At 49.1% G+C, this 18,397-nt stretch overlaps 1 protein-coding gene across 5 annotated transcripts in view; it reads right to left on the bottom strand.

Moving 5' to 3' along the window:
* PLCB2 (phospholipase C beta 2) overlaps nt 1–18,397 on the bottom strand; it is a 37,172-nt gene that overhangs the window by 1,172 nt on the left and 17,603 nt on the right. Inside the window, exons 11-31 of one of the 5 annotated variants that reach the window (XM_083864126.1) lie at nt 18,070–18,227; nt 16,111–16,193; nt 15,656–15,740; nt 14,350–14,521; nt 13,499–13,596; nt 12,701–12,797; nt 12,496–12,580; nt 12,101–12,225; nt 10,976–11,130; nt 10,456–10,620; nt 9,399–9,498; nt 9,027–9,131; nt 8,023–8,108; nt 7,834–7,930; nt 7,618–7,671; nt 6,878–7,088; nt 6,504–6,675; nt 5,425–5,501; nt 3,709–3,804; nt 3,358–3,418; nt 44–127 (exon numbers count right to left, since the gene is read on the bottom strand). In XM_083864126.1, coding sequence (XP_083720252.1) covers nt 44–127; nt 3,358–3,418; nt 3,709–3,804; nt 5,425–5,501; nt 6,504–6,675; nt 6,878–7,088; nt 7,618–7,671; nt 7,834–7,930; nt 8,023–8,108; nt 9,027–9,131; nt 9,399–9,498; nt 10,456–10,620; nt 10,976–11,130; nt 12,101–12,225; nt 12,496–12,580; nt 12,701–12,797; nt 13,499–13,596; nt 14,350–14,521; nt 15,656–15,740; nt 16,111–16,193; nt 18,070–18,227 — 2,366 coding nt within the window. Of the gene's footprint in view, nt 1–43; nt 131–3,357; nt 3,419–3,708; nt 3,805–5,424; nt 5,502–6,503; nt 6,676–6,877; nt 7,089–7,617; nt 7,672–7,833; nt 7,931–8,022; nt 8,109–9,026; nt 9,132–9,398; nt 9,499–10,455; nt 10,621–10,975; nt 11,131–12,100; nt 12,226–12,495; nt 12,581–12,700; nt 12,798–13,498; nt 13,597–14,349; nt 14,522–15,655; nt 15,741–16,110; nt 16,194–18,069; nt 18,228–18,397 lie in introns of those variants that run through there. The other 4 variants (XM_083864125.1, XM_083864127.1, XM_083864128.1 and 1 more) reach the window with 4 other exon arrangements.

The raw sequence follows: 18,397 nt of genomic DNA, 5'->3' as shown, positions 1-18,397 counted from the left end.
TGTGCCAAGGAAAAGCCCTGACCCTAAATATTGTTGTCCTTACCTGGCTTTCTCTCTCCTTGATGGACTGGAGACTTGCTGCCTGCTTCTCCTCCAGTTTCTGCTGGAACCTGCCAGTCTTCTCTGTTATCTTTAAAAAGAGTAAATTACCCCCTGTCAGGTTCCAGTTTTCTAAGCAAGGGCCTTGGACAGCCCAAGCTCAGTCCAGCAGGCCTGGAGCAGCAGCCTGGATTCAGGGACACAAGAACCTGGTAGCTTAGTGCACACAGGCACGTTGGACACAGGGACAGGGACACAGACATACTGAGACACACACACAGAGATACATGGATACACAGACTTGTGTAAGGACAGACACCTGGACACATACAGGCACGCAGACACAGGGATACATGGACACCCAGGGACACAGGTACAGATGTACACACTGTCACAAGGACACTGACGGAGAGGGACACAAACACCCATGGACACACCCAGACAGAGGGACACAGACAGGCATATGGACACAGGTGCATAGACAGGAAGTGACATGGACACATGCTTAGACACAAGCAGGGACAGAGACAGACAAACAGGGATGGATACGGATGCAGAAAACAGGGACACAGGCATGGATACACGGATGTGGATGCACACAAAGGGACACAGACACACAAACGGACACAGAGAGGGGCAAACATGGACACATGCAGGGATACAGACACACTGATGTGCACGGACATGGACACAAGCAGATACATGGACAAGGACACAGACACCCCTGGATGTGAACATACGGACATGTGCATGGACAGAGAGACACATGAGAGACATGCAGACAGACTGACACACAGACCTATGCACACAGGCAGAAACGTGGACCACAAGACACACATGGGGACACTGACACACACAGACATGTGGGAACAGAGGCCATGGACAGACACACAGAACACAGGCTTGGAGACACAAGGACACAGGCAGACACGGACAGAGGCATGGATGCAGACACATAGACGCACAGATGCACATGGATACACACAAGGACACGGATGCAGACACAAGCACACAGGCAGACAGACACTGGCAGGGACATATGGACGGACACAGACACAGAGGCAGACAGATGGAGACACAGGGAAAGATGGACACAGGCATAGATACAAGGATGCACAGACATGGGGATAGATATGGACACAGACATACAAACTGACAATGGGTATGTGTCAGATAGGGACACAGGCACATGGTCACAGGCATGAATAAACACACATGGACATACAGAAATACGTGGACATACACATGGACACAGGCAAACACACAGAGGTAGACAGACACAGGCATGGACACAGACAAAGGCAGACACACAGACACTGGCAGACACAGGGACAAGGACACAGACATGCTCACTTGGACAGGGATGTAGATGCATAGACAGGGACACAGACACAGAGAAATGGACACAGATGCACACCTGTGGACACCCATGGAAATGGACACAGGCAGAGAGACATGGATACAGACACATGGACACGGGCAGATATACTGACACACAGACATGGCCAGACACATGGACACAGGCACAGATGCACACACGAAACATTGACACAGACACCTATGAACATAGGCGGATACATGGACCCTGGACATGGACTGAGACACATATACAGACAAGGACACAGATTTGCAGACAAATGGACGGACACAAGGTTTGATACAGACAGACACACGGACAGAGGCAAACAGACACACACACTGACACAGGCAGACAGATGGACACAGACACACAAAGACAGACATGGATGCAGAAACACAGGGATGCACACAGACAGACAGGCATAGACACATGGACCCACACACAAATGTAATCACGCAGACACAGGCAAACACACAGATGCAGACCGATACAAGTGGACACAGGCAGGGAGAGAGACACAGGCAGACACACAGACACACGTTTCTAGGCACAGGGACACGCAGACATACACACACCTGGACATGAGGATGCAGGCAGAGACACATGGTCACAGACATGGACAGACAAATAGATATACATGGACCACCACAAGGACACACATAGAGACACGGACACAATGACAGAGGTGAACATACTCAGGGACAGGCACGTAGAAATACATATGGATGCACACAGATGGACACAGACAAGACACTCAGACAAACACATGGACACACAGAATCCCACAGAACACAGACAGACACACACAGACCTGGACACAGATAAATATACAGACTCACCTAGGCACAGACACATGGACACACACTCAGAGAAGGACATGGATAGAGATGGACACAGACACACAAACACCCACAGACACAGACATGGACAGACACACCCACCTATGGATACAGACAGATGGACACCCAGACACATACAGACTCACATATGGAAACACAAACATTGATGGACACACAGATATACACAGGAACACACACACTCCTGCCCTCCAGCACAGCCACAGCCACATTCAGGGACATGGGCACACAAAGGCACTCCTGGACAGAAGGACAGACAAACATAGACACAAAGGTTCACAAAGACATGGGCTCATGCACAGGGACACTGACACATGGACAGCTCCATGGACATGCACACAGGAATAGAGTGACATGTAGACACTCTCACGGACACATAGACAGAAGGACAAAGGCTGACACAAAGATAGGCACAGGGGCACAGACATAGAGGAACAAACATATGTGGATATATACACACACAGATACAGAAATGTGTGGACACACACAGACGCAAAGGATCTTTGACACAGGGACATATGGAGACACAGAAATGCACACATGAACACACTCACACACAGATGGGCATGCAAACACACAAGGGCATACAGATACCTGCACTCACAGACACATGCACTCAGATACCCAGACAGATAGGGAGACACAGGGACACAGACAGAACAACACAATCAAAGGGATAGACACACAGACAGATGCACAGAGGCACATAGACATGAACACAGAAACAAACGTGGACACACACAGACACGCAGGCTCAACACACAGAGGTGTGGACAGACACAGACAAACATACATACACTTGCAGGGGCAGGGACACACACAGACACAGCTGGACACATGGCCACTCAGACACACACACGGACACAGATGGACATACGGACTCAAATGTCAACACTCACTGAGGGACACTGACAAATGGACAGACATGGACCTAAGCTTTGTCTGGCACCGGGTCTTCAAAGGGCAGAGCTGGGGTCCTTGAGGTGTCTTTCCTCCTGCCAGGCTTTCCTGTTGTTCCTGAGCCATGGGTTTGGGAACAAATGCCCCGGCCATCTCCCTGCAGAACCCAGAGCTGCTGGGACAGCCTGACTCCCCAGGACTCACCCGTTTGACTGTCTGCACCACTTCTTGAATGTGGGAGTTGTTAATTTCTTTCTTCAACCTTTAAAGAAAATTATAAGACCCTGTAAAATCCAGCAGTTCTCCTTCCATAAAATCCATTTGTCAGTACTGATCAGTGCCATACTGGTCAACAGGTGTGTTACATTCCCACACTGTCCTGCCACAGGGAGAAGCTGCTGTAATTTTAGGAAGGACAAATAAAACACCACTTAAATTTGGCTGAGCCATAAGGCAAATAACTGCATGCAAAATTCTAGTTTTTCAGTTTCTAAGTCAGCAGGAGACCCTGCCTCCTGCATGGACAGAGCCCAGGAACATCCACTCCCGCACCTCTCTTGAGCAGCCTTGTCACTGGTATTCTTCAGCACGGCCTGGACCCGCTCCACCCTCTTTGCCTCCATCCGCCTCTTAATGTCTTTAATGTTACTGTGGAGAGAAGAGAGGAGACACAGGCCTGGTTACCAGCCCCAGACAGCAGAGCAGTCCTCCATCCACAGCCCTCTGGAGTGCTCCACTGTCCAGAAACACCAAATGTGGGAGACTCTGCAGGAGGAGGCCTGGAGTCTTAAGGGTGTTTTAAGTCCTGAGCCAGGATGTGTCCTGGCCCAGCAGTGGAGGCACCACGTGCTAAAGGAAACTACAAGAAAGAACAAGTGTACAGCAAATTTTCCCTCCTCCACCTTCCCAGTTTCCAGTCTATCCTCCAGTATCTATGCATGTATCATGTTCTGTGATGTCACTCATACTTTGGAGTTTACCTCTACTTTTGGATTTCACAGCACTTTGCCATGTGAGAAACGATACTTAATTTATACACAATGTGACACAGGCACCTGAGACATTCACTGGATGTCCCACCCTTCTTTCCAATGAGAAGCAGTGACCAATCACTTCCTTTGTCCAGACCATTCATGATTTACACATTCCTGTCACATTCCCTCAAACATCTGTTCTCCTAGCTGTCCCATTTAATTCCTTTTTGTGCACAAATTCCTCCTCAGAAGAAGGCTGTTCTTCTTGCTCTTAAAAAGACTTTTTTTTGTTTGAGAGGGCACATTGAGAAGGGGACAGCTCTACACAAATGGATCCAGCGGCACAAGGCTGACTCAGTCATTTTTTTTGTTTCCCTGCACAATTCCCAAAATCCTGTTTGCCATTTTGGCCACTGCAGAGCTGGGAATGAAGAGCATCCACAGCAGCTGAAGATCTCTTACCTGAGTGCCAACACCAGTGCACAGCTGGGCTATGGCCAGGGTTTTCCATTCAGGTTATTTTATATTTATTCCTGCCGAACTGAACAGTCATTTCATTGCCTGTTCCTCCAGATCTTGAAATCTTTCTGGAGCTTCTCCCAGCCAGGGAGATGTGACTGTACTAATGACATCCTACTGTCAAGCAAACCATTACCTGGCTACTCACTTATTTCTTTAGACTTGCCTGAGTAGCTGAGTAAAGAGACTCTGGCTTGGGACAGGACACAAAAAGAGGGAGTTTCATCTGAATTTGCAACTAAAGACTGAGACAGGATTTAATGGGAAGGAGGAATGAGTGAGGATTTTAGCTTCAGGACAAAGTTCTTGCAAGAACAAATGGACAGATGTCTAGCTAGAAACTGGTCAATTGATCCTGACAGTTTGTTTAAATACTGGAGCCAAGAAGCTCGATTCACTTATAAGATGGAGTGGATCAATCCCTGGCATGGATTATTGTGAGGTTCTGACTGCAAGAGATAGAGGTGGCAGCCAAGGGCCAGCAGTGCTATTTCCTATCCTTCTCCATCAGTGGCTCCAAGGCTGCTCACTGCAGATGGAACACTGTATCCTGCTTGGTACCTCCTGGCAGGAACACTGTTCTGGGGATCACAAGAGGCATCTTCCCCCGTACCACCATGTGAAATCCCATGTCACATCCTCCTGCCTCAATTTCTCACGCAAGGAAAAGAAAATCTTCTCTTCCCCATCCTCACTCCCTGGCTACAAAGCAGAGCTTTGAGATCCAACAGAAAGTGCTGCCCTGGAGCAGAATCGGGCATTATTTGTGATTTACCTTTCCGACGTGTCCCTCAGCACCCGCAGCTCAGCTGCCTGCTCCTCCTTGGCCAGCTCCAGGATCCTGGCAACTTGCTGTTTCATGAACACAAGACCAAAAGGGAACAAAGCAGGATGAGACACTGCACCCCATCTGTATCCAATTGCACCCAAGTCAGCTGTACACCTCCCCGCATTGAATCCCAGGAGCAGCAAATTCTGAATCCCTGAGGCTTGGTGCAGATGCTGGCACAGGAGTGAGCTCAGCTGTGCACACAGGCCCCACTGTGCCAGTGGACTGACACTTGTGAGACAGGAAGGCTTCATCCCTGGCTCCTCTCCCAGGTAAGAAACCTGATTCCCAAGTAAGCCAGTGCCCAAGTGTTATTTTCCCCTTAGGGTTGCACACAGCTTGTAAGAGGTGTGTCAAGCCTAAGGCGCACCAGGGAACTGACGATTTAAGATGTATCAGTGCAAATTCCTTCAGAAAACACTCATGGGAAAAGGCCTCCCAAGCCTGGAATCACTCCCCTTTCACTGGAATAGATAGCATATGCTGGATTTAGTACCACCATCCCATGGCCTGCACTATGTCCCCAGGCACCACCGTGGCTCCTTCTGGCCTTGGCTGAGCTCAGCCTGCAGGACTCCCCTCACCTGGACTCTGACTTCCACCAAGTCAAACAGCAGAACAGGCTCTGATGGTGCCACTGGTGAACCCTCAGCCCACCTCCACGTCACCCCAGCTCCCAGGCTCCTGGAGAGGTGGCACCTGGCAAGGTGTGAAACCACTAAACACCACATTAACTCCACACTAAGGCATCAGAAAAACTGGAGCAGATGGAGCCTGATGTGCCCCAGGACAATGCTACTCATTTTTTAAAAAACATCAGCTGTATAAAAATGTTTCTGTGGGAGTTTTAGGGTTTCTAAACAAATAAGCTTCATGTCTTCATTCTCAGTTACCTGGCATGGACTTGACAATGCAAGTGTCAGGTGTGTTCTGGGCCTACATTCCCAAGCTCAGTTTTAGTGAGTAACATGGGATTTTTTGGGCTGTCCCAGGATATATTTTCAGGTGACACTCGCAGCCCTCACCTCGGTAGCGTGCTGGTCTTTCTTCCTTCGGATCCGACTGTGGTGCTCCTCCCCAAGGTGGATAAGCTCCATCTCCAGCCTCCCCCTCAGCTCCACAAGCAAGTGGCAATCGATGCTCTCTACCGTTTTTACAGGATTTGCACTGGTACCAGCATCACTTGGGGTCACACTCCTGCAGAACAGAATCAGGGACTGTGCTGCTTCTTGCCTTGCCAACACAATCCCAACCTTCCCAACTGCCCTCAGTGGGAACAACCCAGGGACATGCAGATGCCTGCACTGCTCTCCATCCTCCTGCAGAGAAGTGGGGGAGCCCGTGTTTCCCTGAGGATCCTTGTTTTGGCTTGGGAAGGTGATCCCCAGGCTGTGGTTACCTCTTCTTCTGTGTTTTCCTTGTGCGTATTGTCCTTTTCTTGCCCCCAGGGCAGGCCAGCTCCGAAAAGAGTGGGGAGTATTTCTGCAGCAGCTCCTCCCTCTGTTTGCTTCCCTTCCGCTCCAGCTCCCTCAGCTCCTTCTCCTGCCTCTTCAGCAGCTTCAGGAAGCGCTTTTTCTGCTGCAACTCAGCAAGGGTGATTGTCTCAGGCTCTGAAACACAAAATAAAAAAGCTGAACAGGGCCAGCCCCTTCCTAAGACTTTGAGTGGGGAAACTGGAGCATACAGCTCCAACACATGTCCCACAATCACTATATCCAAAGCAGAGCCCCCTCTGCTCCACACCTTGGGATACCTCTCCCCAGGTACATACTCTGTTCTGGCAAACACTTTTCTTTAGGAATAACTTCTAAAAAAGCAATATGCATAACAATTATTTGCCAACATATCCTGAGTGAAACTGGTTTCCTCTTGTGCCTTCAGTTCAGTTTTGAGGCACAGCTAGGCCCCGTGTTTGCAGGACTTGGCATCACACTGCATTCAGGTACCTGGAAGCAGGTGAACAATATGTTGCACAGGGAGTGCAGGTGTGCTGAAGGAAACCTGTCCTTGAGCTCCAAGATTCCTGGGATTTGTCTTTAGTGCTGGCTCCACCAGGCAGGTTTGGGACATGTCTTTTTAATTTGGAAATGTAAGATGACAAGCAGGGTCTCAGCCCAGGTGACCAGCATGAGGAATTACCTGACATCTGCATTAATTCTAACACAGCTTCATCCTTGGCGAACACTGCTGCTCCTGAAATCCCAAAAGAAGTTCTTGTTAATGTCCCATCTTGGATGTGCAGGTTGGAAATGGACAGAAGAGAGCTCACGAGAACACAGCTCGTGTGAAAGATGTTGGTGTCAGTACAGAAGAATTAATTAAGCTGCCAATATGCTTAAATACTTGGAAACTTACCTGTGGACCCATTAGAGGGAGGAATGCTGGGTTTCCCAGTGGAGTCTGCCACCCCATTAGTCTCTGCAAATGAGAGGTTTGTCTGCATGCCAGGCCTCTAAAACAAAGATCAGAGGTAAATGAAAACTCCATTATTTCAGGCTGAATTCATGCAAGGTGCTCTAGATAACAAAGCCTGGAAAAACTCACCTCCCCTGAGGTGTCCTTGAGCTTCACCGAGCACTTGTCCTGACGGTGGAAGAACTTGATGGGGTTGGAGAGGGCAATAGTGAGATCTGGAAAGAGAGAGCAGGGCTTGGCCTGGATAGCAAACAACTCATGGACTCATACTCCCTGCCCAGTACAGGACACTGTGAAGAAGGAATAGTTTGTGTTCTCTGCTTGTAACCAAAGTGTTCCTGACAGCAAAAGGGAGAGAGGAAAGGAACCTCCTTCACCTCAGTCCCTGCCCAGGGCCATGGCTCACAACTGATGTTCAGGGCAGCTCTGTGATTTTGGGAACTCTGCTCTCAAGAGCCAGGGCCAGGTTAAGACTTTTCTCACCTGCACAGCTGTCTGCCAGCCCAGTGTTGTATAAATCTCATATTTTCTAATAAAAATGTGATAAACCAAATTTCTCAGGATTTCCCCAGTGAATAGGGTTCATTTTTATGAACACAGGGGAAGAGAGAGCAAACATGATAAGTATTCACAAGAGCTTCTGTGGCTGATGCTGTTACACCCTGGGTTTGGTCATGACTGTTAATCCCTCTGGTGAGGCTTCTGTCACATCCAGCTCTGACCCTTATCAAAGGAAGGTCCCCATATCTCAGTACCAGCAAGAACCTCCCTTCCAACAGGGAAGGGCATCACTCCTAAAACCTCCGTTCTCTGCAGCCCCTGAGAGATGTCACCTATTCCCTCAAGGAAACCTCTCTCTGCCTCTGAACAAGAGTAGGGCTGAGCCATTCCACACTGGAGCCTGGTACACCTGCACGGCACCTCAGGTGGGAACCAGGCACAGCTGCAGTGGGAGCCTCCATGCTCTTCCCAAGGCAGCGAGGCCATGACAGGATGCTGGCATGTGCTCAAGTCCCACCCTGACAAAGAATTGAGGGCGCAGCAGGAAAGCACTTCCCAGGCTGGAAAAATGCTTCTGAATCAGAGTTTGGAGGAGGCCAGAAGCACTCCCTGCACATTCCAGTGCTCCCTACCTGCCCAAGCATCCGGCACGTAGTCCTTGATCTCCAGGAACACGAAGAGGGCGGGCATGGTGAGCGGCATGTTGCTCTCGCTGCGCAGGCACACGTGGTGGTAGCCTGGGGCAGAGAGGGGAGGGAGCTGAGCTGGCAGCATCCTGTCCCTCCCTGTGCCTGCTCCAGCAGCCCAAGGCCCTCTTTACAGGAGAGCATGGTGAGTATATCATGGGATAAAGCCAAGGCTTTAACAAGATGGATTTTGAAGGTTCCACTGCCTGTGGGCATGGAGATTAAGGAGCAAAGTATGCAGCTGTTTGTATTGTTTTTACAACTCCCACTGGACAGGTCTCAAGGGCACAAAAGCTGAAGGCATTTCCACTGTTTTACCTGGGTGCATTGCGATGATGGGAATGATACGCTGGCCAATGAACTTCCCTCCTTCTTCCCAAGCCACAATTTTGAGAGACGCCAACTCAGGCATCATGATCTAAGGGAAAATCAGAGTAAGGCACCAGTGTCCTCACCTCTAACTCCTGATAGCATCCTACTCCTTCCAACCAAACAATTCCATCTCTTCCAGGATGGCACTGCCTATTTCTGCATCTTGTAATTTACGGGCCCAGTTTATCATAGACATCATAGCTGAATGCCCAGAAACTCCATCAAACTCAGGCTTCTCGGCCTGCCCAGGATCACAGGTTACCTAAGACAAAAATAGGGCAACAAGCCCTCCAAACCACTGCTTCCAGGAAAAACACACTGGAGAATGGAATGATCTGGGATGGATAATTTAGCAAACATGGTAACCTTACTAATAGAGGCTTTTGACTCCCTCCTTCCCTGTATTCTTGTGCCATAAAGTGAACTCAAAATTATTCTGCCAGGAGTGAAGCCTCAGAGCAAAAGAAGGATATTTCAGCCAAGTAGGCTGAAAATATCTTGTAGCGTCATACTGTGTCTGATAGATGAATTGTAAAATGTGTACTTGACTTAACTTCCCTGTGCCCTGCAGCTGGATTGGTGATCACTGAATTCCTGAGGAGAGACAGGGCAGCTTTCCATGTTCTGGCACAACTGAGAACTAGTCCCATTACTGCTCTAGTTTGTTTCTCATTGACAGTTTAACCACAGAAATTCACTTCCTTTCTGGTGCTGGAAGTTTTCCAAACTGATCAGCCTGAAGAGGCCATCACAGAGGGAAGACTTTGGATGTCTGTTATTTCCAGAACCATTCCCAGCTATCCCTTGTCCGTTCTGGGAAATATTGGTGCAGAGTTGTTTTGGATATTGATGTGTGGATATTACCTGAGAGTGTCCAAAGCCGGGCCTGAGGTCTCCAGAGGGGAGTCCCTTCTGCTGGCACTGACATCTCTTCTAAGGGATTGCTCATGGCCATCAGGAGCTTTAAGGATTCTCTGTCTAAATTACTATCAAATATTCTCACCTTTTCGAAAACAAAAGCCTCCTCTTTCCACACAGGGTTAATGGAGTTGGCCGTGGAGGTCAGTTTGGTTCTGTGTTTGCGTTTGGCATCCCTTGGCAGCCCAAGGAGCTCCACTTCCACATAGGTCTTTACACTGCGGTCCGAGAGGAACTGACCAGAGAGTACCTGTGAACCACACAGACAGAGTTAGCAACTGCTGGGAAGAATTAAACAGAGGCACCCAGCCATTCCTTCACTCCAAAGTCACTATCCCACCCCAAAACGGCGTTTCTGCTCCAGCTCTTCTTTTACCTCCACCCCTGTTTCTTGCTTCAGCACTTCCTCTCTCCCCAGTAGCACAGCCTTGGCTGCCTCTGCACAACAGATGCTCTTTTTCCATTTTCATGTGATTATGATTAATTTAAAATAGCAACAAGCCTGGGAGTTGCCACAGTAACGCTTCCCCCCAGACTCCACGGGTTCATGTGGCACTGAGAGTCCCCCTGGGTGACACAGGACAGGGTCCCCAGGCTGTACTTGCCGTGACAGAGACAGTAGTGGCCACCAGCCCGTCGATGCGGTCCACAGAGAAGGGGTCAAACTGCTTGTCGGGGCGCCGCATGAACTCGTGCTTGAGCAGGTACCCACATTGCCCGTTGAACTCAAACAGGGCCATGTTCTGCTGCATGGGGACATCTGAGAGCAGAGCAACACAGTGAGACAGGGCTGGGGGAACAGGCAGTCCATGTGCTACAAGGGAGCTGAAAGCTGCTGGAAGTTTCCAGCCCCTGCCAGCCCACGGCTCCTAAATCCATCTTGAAAACTAATTAAGCCTCTCAGCGCCCTACAGGGAAAAAAATTATAGCAGCTGTTGTAAGGAAGGGAAGTGGTTTGCTTGCACTTGCACCTTAAGTCATGGGCAGAACTAAATTAAAACCTGCTTTAAGAGCACCTTAAAGTGCTCCTTTTTGGGTGGGAATAAGTAGCTGCCTAAGCCCTTCTGCTCCTTCTCCCTTTCATTTTGGGCCTCCTCTGAGTCCATCATCTGTCTGACACTTCTGAGGACACTGCCTGGTGGTTGCTGCACCTGCTTGCACTGTCATCCTCTTCAGAACCAACCTGGCACTCGCTCCCTTTTGTCTCCTATGGTCTATACATAACACAGCACTCTGAGGAAGGAAGAAGGGTAAAGTACAGCTTTCTCTCATGGCTTTTCTTTCCTTCTTATGCTGGTTGTGCAGCAAGGAAAGGCCCTTCCTCCCTGGTCAGGTCAAAATCCTGGAAATAATGGCACAGACAGGTTAGTGCTGTGGCCAGATGGAGCTCTGCCTCTGCCTTGTAGAGGTAGCAACCTGGGGGATGGGAGCTGCAGGTGCCCTCATGGATATGATTCAGTGTGACATCATGGAACAGGACAGCCAGGGACAGTGCCTGGACACAGGGTGACAGCAGGCCACGTATGTGTGCCAGGTCTGTGCTGGGCATGGAAAAGTGCTCTTGGTCTGTGGAGGATCAAATCAGAGAAGAACAGCACTTTGGGAAAAGGCACATGGAATAACGACCAGGGAGATGGCAGAAAAGGAAGAGACGGGGAACCAGGAGCACCCAGAGACCAGCAGCTACTGACCTCACCAGCTCAGAGGCTGGAGCACACCCCGACACTCACCCATGGTCTGGAAGTTGAGTGCCACCATCTGACAGCCAACATTCCAAAACATCTGGGGCTGGTAATTGGAGGAGTCCATCCGGGTGCCTTTGGGGTAAATGCGGCTCATCTGCCACTTGTTGTATCTACAGGCTCTATAGGAAACAATGCTCCTCTTGTGCCCTGGGGCCAGCCCACATATTCCCACTAGAAAAACTGTTGGAGTTCTGCTACCAAATGCTCAGAACCTTCCAGACAAGACCCCAGAGAGGCTCAGGTCCTTATCCATACACTTTTCACTTAAGGACAAGCATCTGGCAGCCTTGACATTGGCTACAGCAGGATGCATCCTGTCAAGAATCTCCCTCACACCCCAAGCACCCAGTGGCACTGGAAAAGGGCTGCCAAAAGGATACTCTACAAACTGCATGGGGAACTTGCTCAGTAGATCACAAGCCTTCATCTCGGTGAAGGAAGAGATGACGTAACTCCGGTTCTTCTCTAGAAACAGGAGATTGCATTTAGGAGCGAGGCACACCCAGTCCCTGTTCTGCATGGGGGACAGACAGAGCCAGGAAGCACAAATTGTGCCAGATTCCAAAGGGACTGAGCCTGACTTACTGGCAGAGACCTCGAAGGAGTTGAATTTGATGGGCTGTATGTAGTTAACCAGGCTGGACATCTCCTCATAAGCCGTCACTTCCAGGCCAGCTGTGCCCTGAGCAGAAAACAATCCAAAAGGAAACAGGTGAACAGACCTTCCCTGGAGATGAAACAAACTGACCAGGGCCTCCCAGTCAGAGTCAAAGAGCTCTGGTGGCTGCCCTGACCAGAGTGCTCCAGTTTCTCTGGCTTCCCAGTCCTACAGCTCCATGTTGGGCAGAGGCACAGAATCTTCAGGCAGCTGGGCAAAAATGGACTCAAGGCACATGGAGAGGTTCCAGAAAGGATGTACAAAGCCCAGGACCTCTCTGACCCCTCAGAACATGGAGTCTGGGACAAGCTGTGGATATTGTTTTTCCTTCTCCCCAAAGGATACCAGGGAGATGGAAATGGAAAATAGACCTTTTATTCAATAGACTTTTTATCTCCTCCCTCCCCCTTCAGCAGCGGCAGCACTTTCAGTAACAACTTCTCAGACCAAGGCTAAGCCTCTCCAACACCCCCAAGGCAAACAGTTATCTCCAAATCATGCAGAGTCAGCAGTAACTCCACTGCCACATTCTTTATGCTTGCAACAAAATTTCTCTTCTTCAGTTTCTCCTGCAAAAGTCTTGTGTGGGGGATGGAAAGCCTCTGACAGGTTCATTTCCCTTTGCACTTCAGGTTCATTTCTCTTCAATAGGGTGAGGCCCCAGAGAAAAATGGAAGTCAGCAGAAGTCCAAACAGAAAACAAAAAGAACTAACAGTAAAAGTACCTCATCTGACTGCATCTTTTTGATTTCCTCTTCATCCAGGTTTCTGAGCTGTTCATCCTCCTCCTCTGGCTCCTCTTCAGCCACATCACCTGCCCAGACTAAGCACACAGGCCCTTGTCAGTGGTATGGATCAGGAGGACACAGACAGGACCCTGCAGGCTGCTGGCAGTGGAGGGCTCTGCCAAACCTCACCACCAAGTAATGCTGGAACACTGAGGGGAAGAATCCTACAATTTTATTGGCCAAATCCAAATATGAACTGGTACATTGAGGACCAGCACACCCAAGAGATCAAACCATTCCTGCTGCAGGCTCCCCTCACACCCAGGAATAACAATCACTAGGCCGTTTCCCCTCTAAAGTCAAACATATTTGTGGGAATAAATGTCCATTTCCAGGTGTTCTGCAGTGGTGCTCACCTTGTCCTCACATGACTTCATGTGTTCTTACCATGACAGGGACTGTTCTACCACAGAGGTGACAGGAGGAGGGAGCAGAGAGGGCTGAAGGTTTCATGAACCTCCAAGACCCTCATGGTGAAAGAACTAGACTATGGTGAATTTGTGGTTATCAGAGAGCTACAAGTAGAAATAAATTCCCCTTCCCTCAACCCAAAAACCAGAGTGTATCAGTGGATCACTAAGGGATGATGGGCAGGTTGTAAATGATTGTCTCTTTTGGTTAGACTAAGTGTTCAAGGTATTCTGAATATTTAATTTCCTTTCCAGTTTTCTGTTGCTGCTTCAGATAACTGATTTAATGACTAGTGCTGTCTTGCCCCAAGCTCATATTGGGTGTATTAGAGGGCTTTGCCCATCACTTTTATTAATCCCCTTTCCCTTCAGACATACCAGTATCTTCAGCATCCACAGAGCTTGGCTGTTCATTGGTTTCTGGTTCCACATTCCTCCCTTTCTTCAAAGAGTTCTCCCTCTTCCCAGTCATAGATTGGTTCTTTTTGTTTTTAATCAAGATTTTCCTTAAGAGATCCTTAGGACTTGGCAGAGGAACTCCAGGCTTCAGCTGCAACAGATAAACTTCATCACAGAATTCAAACACTCACCTCTCCCGTCCCCCTGGCCAATTGCCAGTGCACAGACATCTCTCACCCACTACACTCCTAATCTCCTCTGTCTGCCAGCATATCCCACTAGATTAATGTAGATTTTTTCCTAAGATTTCACCTGTGTTTCAGACCAGCATTCTGCACCTCTCTGGTTCTGCCGCGCTGCCTACCACCCATCCTGCTAAAAAATCTGCTAAAAAACCCCTACATGGCCTGAAGGCATCCACATACCTCTGCCTTCCCATTCCACCTACTTCTCTCATTATATCCCAGATCTTCAGTCCCTCATCAGTACTCAGGTCAGATTTAAACACTGCCTGCAGCAGATTTAAAAAAGATCCCAGAGGAGGTGGCTCAAGACAAGGATATGTGACAGACTGCACAGACAGCAAAGGGCTGTTAATAGCTTAGCTGATCTCTTGAACTGTTTCCCCCCCTTATATCTCTGTTCCTATTGCCTGGACATAGGGCTGGACAGTGGGAAGCTGCTGCTGGCTCACTGCTTCTTCCCAGCTCTTTTTTGGGTGTCAGTGCTTTCAAGCAGATGCTTGGGCCAGGTGCTTCACCTGTCCCTTCTCTGTGCACCCCAAGGACCTGCCTCACACCCTGCAGAACACAGGTCCTGCTCAGATGTTTAAAACCATGTCCCCTGGCAGGGCAGTTGTGGCACCAAAGGTGTCCCTGGGCCCACAGAAATACCTGTTGTACAGGTAAGATGAAGACTGTGGTCAGGCAGATGGGGACTTCCCTCAGTTATTCCAAGCATGTGACACTGGCCTGCCCGCCCCTGTCTGGAAGGGAATATTTCCAGCCTAGAAGCAGGATGAGGCCTTTGCTCCTGGTTCCCAAGTGCTGGCAGACAGAGGTGGACCAGTGCTGTGCACAGAACACACCTGGTACCCTCAGTACCTCCTGGCTACCCTCAGGTGACAGAGTGCTAAACAAGAAGACCTCTGTGACAGTCTTCCACCCATGCCTATGAACCAGGATCCATGTCCATTGTGTCTGTTGTGACACCTCCCAGCACCAGGAGTGACCAAATTTTCCAGAAAGGCCTCCCCCAGTGTCCTCCTGCCCCAGCTCCCTCGTACCGGGTATTTCTCCAGTGGCTCTGTCAGCAGCATGTCTCCAAAAATGGTTCGGCAGTACTCGGCCATCTTTGCCTGCTGCTTGGGCCTAAGAGAGACCAGGCAGGAGTGAAGAGGAAAGCAAATGCCCAAATCCAGAGTTTAGCATGAACAAAAGATCGAAATCCCTGTCCTCTACCCAGAAAACCATCTCAGTTATGCAGATGTTAAGGTCCCATTCCCAAGCCAACTCCCACGTCCATACTCTGCAACCCCAAGGTAAAAGGCTGCACAAGGGTGATCACCCCACTCTGCAGGTTAAGGCTCACCTTTCGGCTCTGACCCACCTTCAGGTGCTTCAGAAACCTCAATTAATACTTCCCTTCAGCTCAGCACTCGCTTAAAACCCAGCAGCCCTTGCCTGTGTAATTTTCTGCTCCGGACACAGCAGACAATTCTCCCAACCACCAAATACTCACGAGTCCACATGGTTCTCGAAGGACAGGATCACAGGGTATGGAGATGTTTTGAAAGCACTTTCTGCAATGGCCTCGATGGCATCCTGAAGGAGAGGCCATGGTCAGAGAGAAGCTCAGCACTCATTAATAACAGACACACAGCTGACCTCCCACTGAATGGACTCCAAAATTGTCTCTCAGGAGCTCCTTTTAAAGTTACTAAACTTCCCTCAGTAAGAAGGTGAAAAATGCCATTTTTTTCACAACTGCCCAGATTTCTGGCTCCAGAAGATCCATGCTGAGCTAAACTCAACAGCTTGTGCCAAAATGAAGTTGAAGATGCAAGAAGGTGAGTGTTTGGTTTTGCTGCACAGGTCAGTGTACACATCACTGCACATGAGAGCACCTGGCCAGAGGGACAAACCTCTGTCCCAAGCACCTTGAACTGGCACAAAAAGATGTGTGCAGCACCAGATTAAACCACTGCAAACTCTATCCATACTTACCTCTGAACCTGCCCAATTTTCTATCATTTCTGCTGCTTATAAATCCTTTTGCCTGGCAGCAGAGAGAGCTGGAGTGTTCAGTCACCAGCTGTGCTGACATTTCAAATGCAAATACCATGGAAACCTTCTCAGCATTAATGATGTAAGAAAAAATAATAACGTTTTCCCCAAGCCCCTGTTAAACTGCCACAAACTTTCCATTATTTTCCTTTCTGGTCCTACTAATTGGTAAAGAAGTGCCATTTGCTCCTTTGCAATTACAGTCCCCTAATCATCCCAAATCCTGGATCAGCCATGACCTCAGCACAAAGGGAGGCTCCACAGCTGCTCCTCCATGGACCACTTGGAATCTGTCATAGAAGCCTCAAGGCACTGAGGAGAAGCCTCAGACAATGCTACTAAAAGGCCACAGGAATTGTAGTGGAAGAAAGGACTATGTGTTATGTAAAACCAAAACCCAGCACATGCTGTGTTAGCAGGTTATAATTTCCTTGAGGAATGGTCCCAGGCTTCAGCAGAACTCTGCAATTACAGCAGCTACAAATGCCATTATTTCTGTTCTATCTGCAGTGAACTGCTGTGCAAAAAGCAGCAGTGATACCACAGGGCTTTGGAAATTACTGAGTCTGAGGATGACAATACCTCTGACCTTAAGGACTGGTTTTGTTTGTTGTTTTTTTTTCCCTCCCTCACACATAAATATTTTATTAATAGTGAAGTGTGGGAATTGGGGGGAAGATATAGAAGAAAAATAAAGAGCTGAAAAAAACCATCTAAAGCATCTCTACCTGTTGGCAGCAGCTGTGTAAAGGAGTGCAGAAAAAAAGTCAGTATGATGCCTTTATTTGTAACTTGCAAGCTGTGGATAAATGCCCTGTACTGCCTGGCTTTGTGCTGTACTTCTGAAGCCTGGGAGCTGAATCCTCAGGGAAGCCAGCTGCTCCACAAAACACATTCCAACACTCAGGTCATTAGGAAGGAATTGAACCCTCTTCTTCCAAAAGCCTCCACTTGAGGCTGTCAGCCATAGAAACCTGCTGCAGACCAGAAGATAAACTCATTTTAACTGTGTGTTTTCTAAAAGCCTGTTTGCTCCTCTGATGTGCTGCTATCTATAAATCCACCAGCCTCATGCCATGTTCTGCGCATCCATCCCGTGATACAGCCCTGTGTACGCACACACCTCTGCTCAGCCATCTCTCCATGGCTTCTGCCTGACTTCTCACATTTCCCTCATCCATCCATCTTCATCCAGCTGTCAACCTCTCTGCTACTCCTCCCATTCCGAAAACGTACAAATTCCAGCCTAGTGCTTATCTGTTCACTTTTCCTTCTACCCACACACTCATTCCCTTGTCACCTCGCCATCAATCTTTTCCTCTCAAACAACTTTGTCCTCAGCCATCTGGCTCCCTCAGCAATCAGTCTAGAAGCAGGCAAGGGAAAAGCATCCATGGAGAAAGCTCTTCCCTACCTTGAAGAGGATCTCAGTTGTCATGGTGAAGCCGTGGGTGATGATGGGCTCCTCGTCCGGGGGCCGGCCTTTCCAGCAGTCCAGCTCCACGCAGCGGCAGCCGGCCAGCAGCGTCTGGCGGTACATTTCAGGAGAGGACGTCCCAGAAAACTGCCCAGCTGCAGGAGAGAGCCTCAGTGTTAACTACCCACACGGGACAGCTCCTGCACACACAGGGTCAACAGGAATCTCTGCCAGCCTTCAGCAGGTGGATGCAGCAGACTGATGAGATGTTTTCAGTTGCAGGGCGACACTGCATTTAGAGTCAGCCCAGCCCTCAAAGCCCGCA

This window comes from Zosterops lateralis (genome assembly GCF_965231275.1).
Source record: "Zosterops lateralis genome assembly, chromosome: 6".
NCBI lineage: Eukaryota > Metazoa > Chordata > Aves > Passeriformes > Zosteropidae > Zosterops > Zosterops lateralis.
The sequence above is the reverse complement of the archived record's forward strand: the minus strand, read 5'-3'. Positions and strand labels throughout refer to the sequence as shown.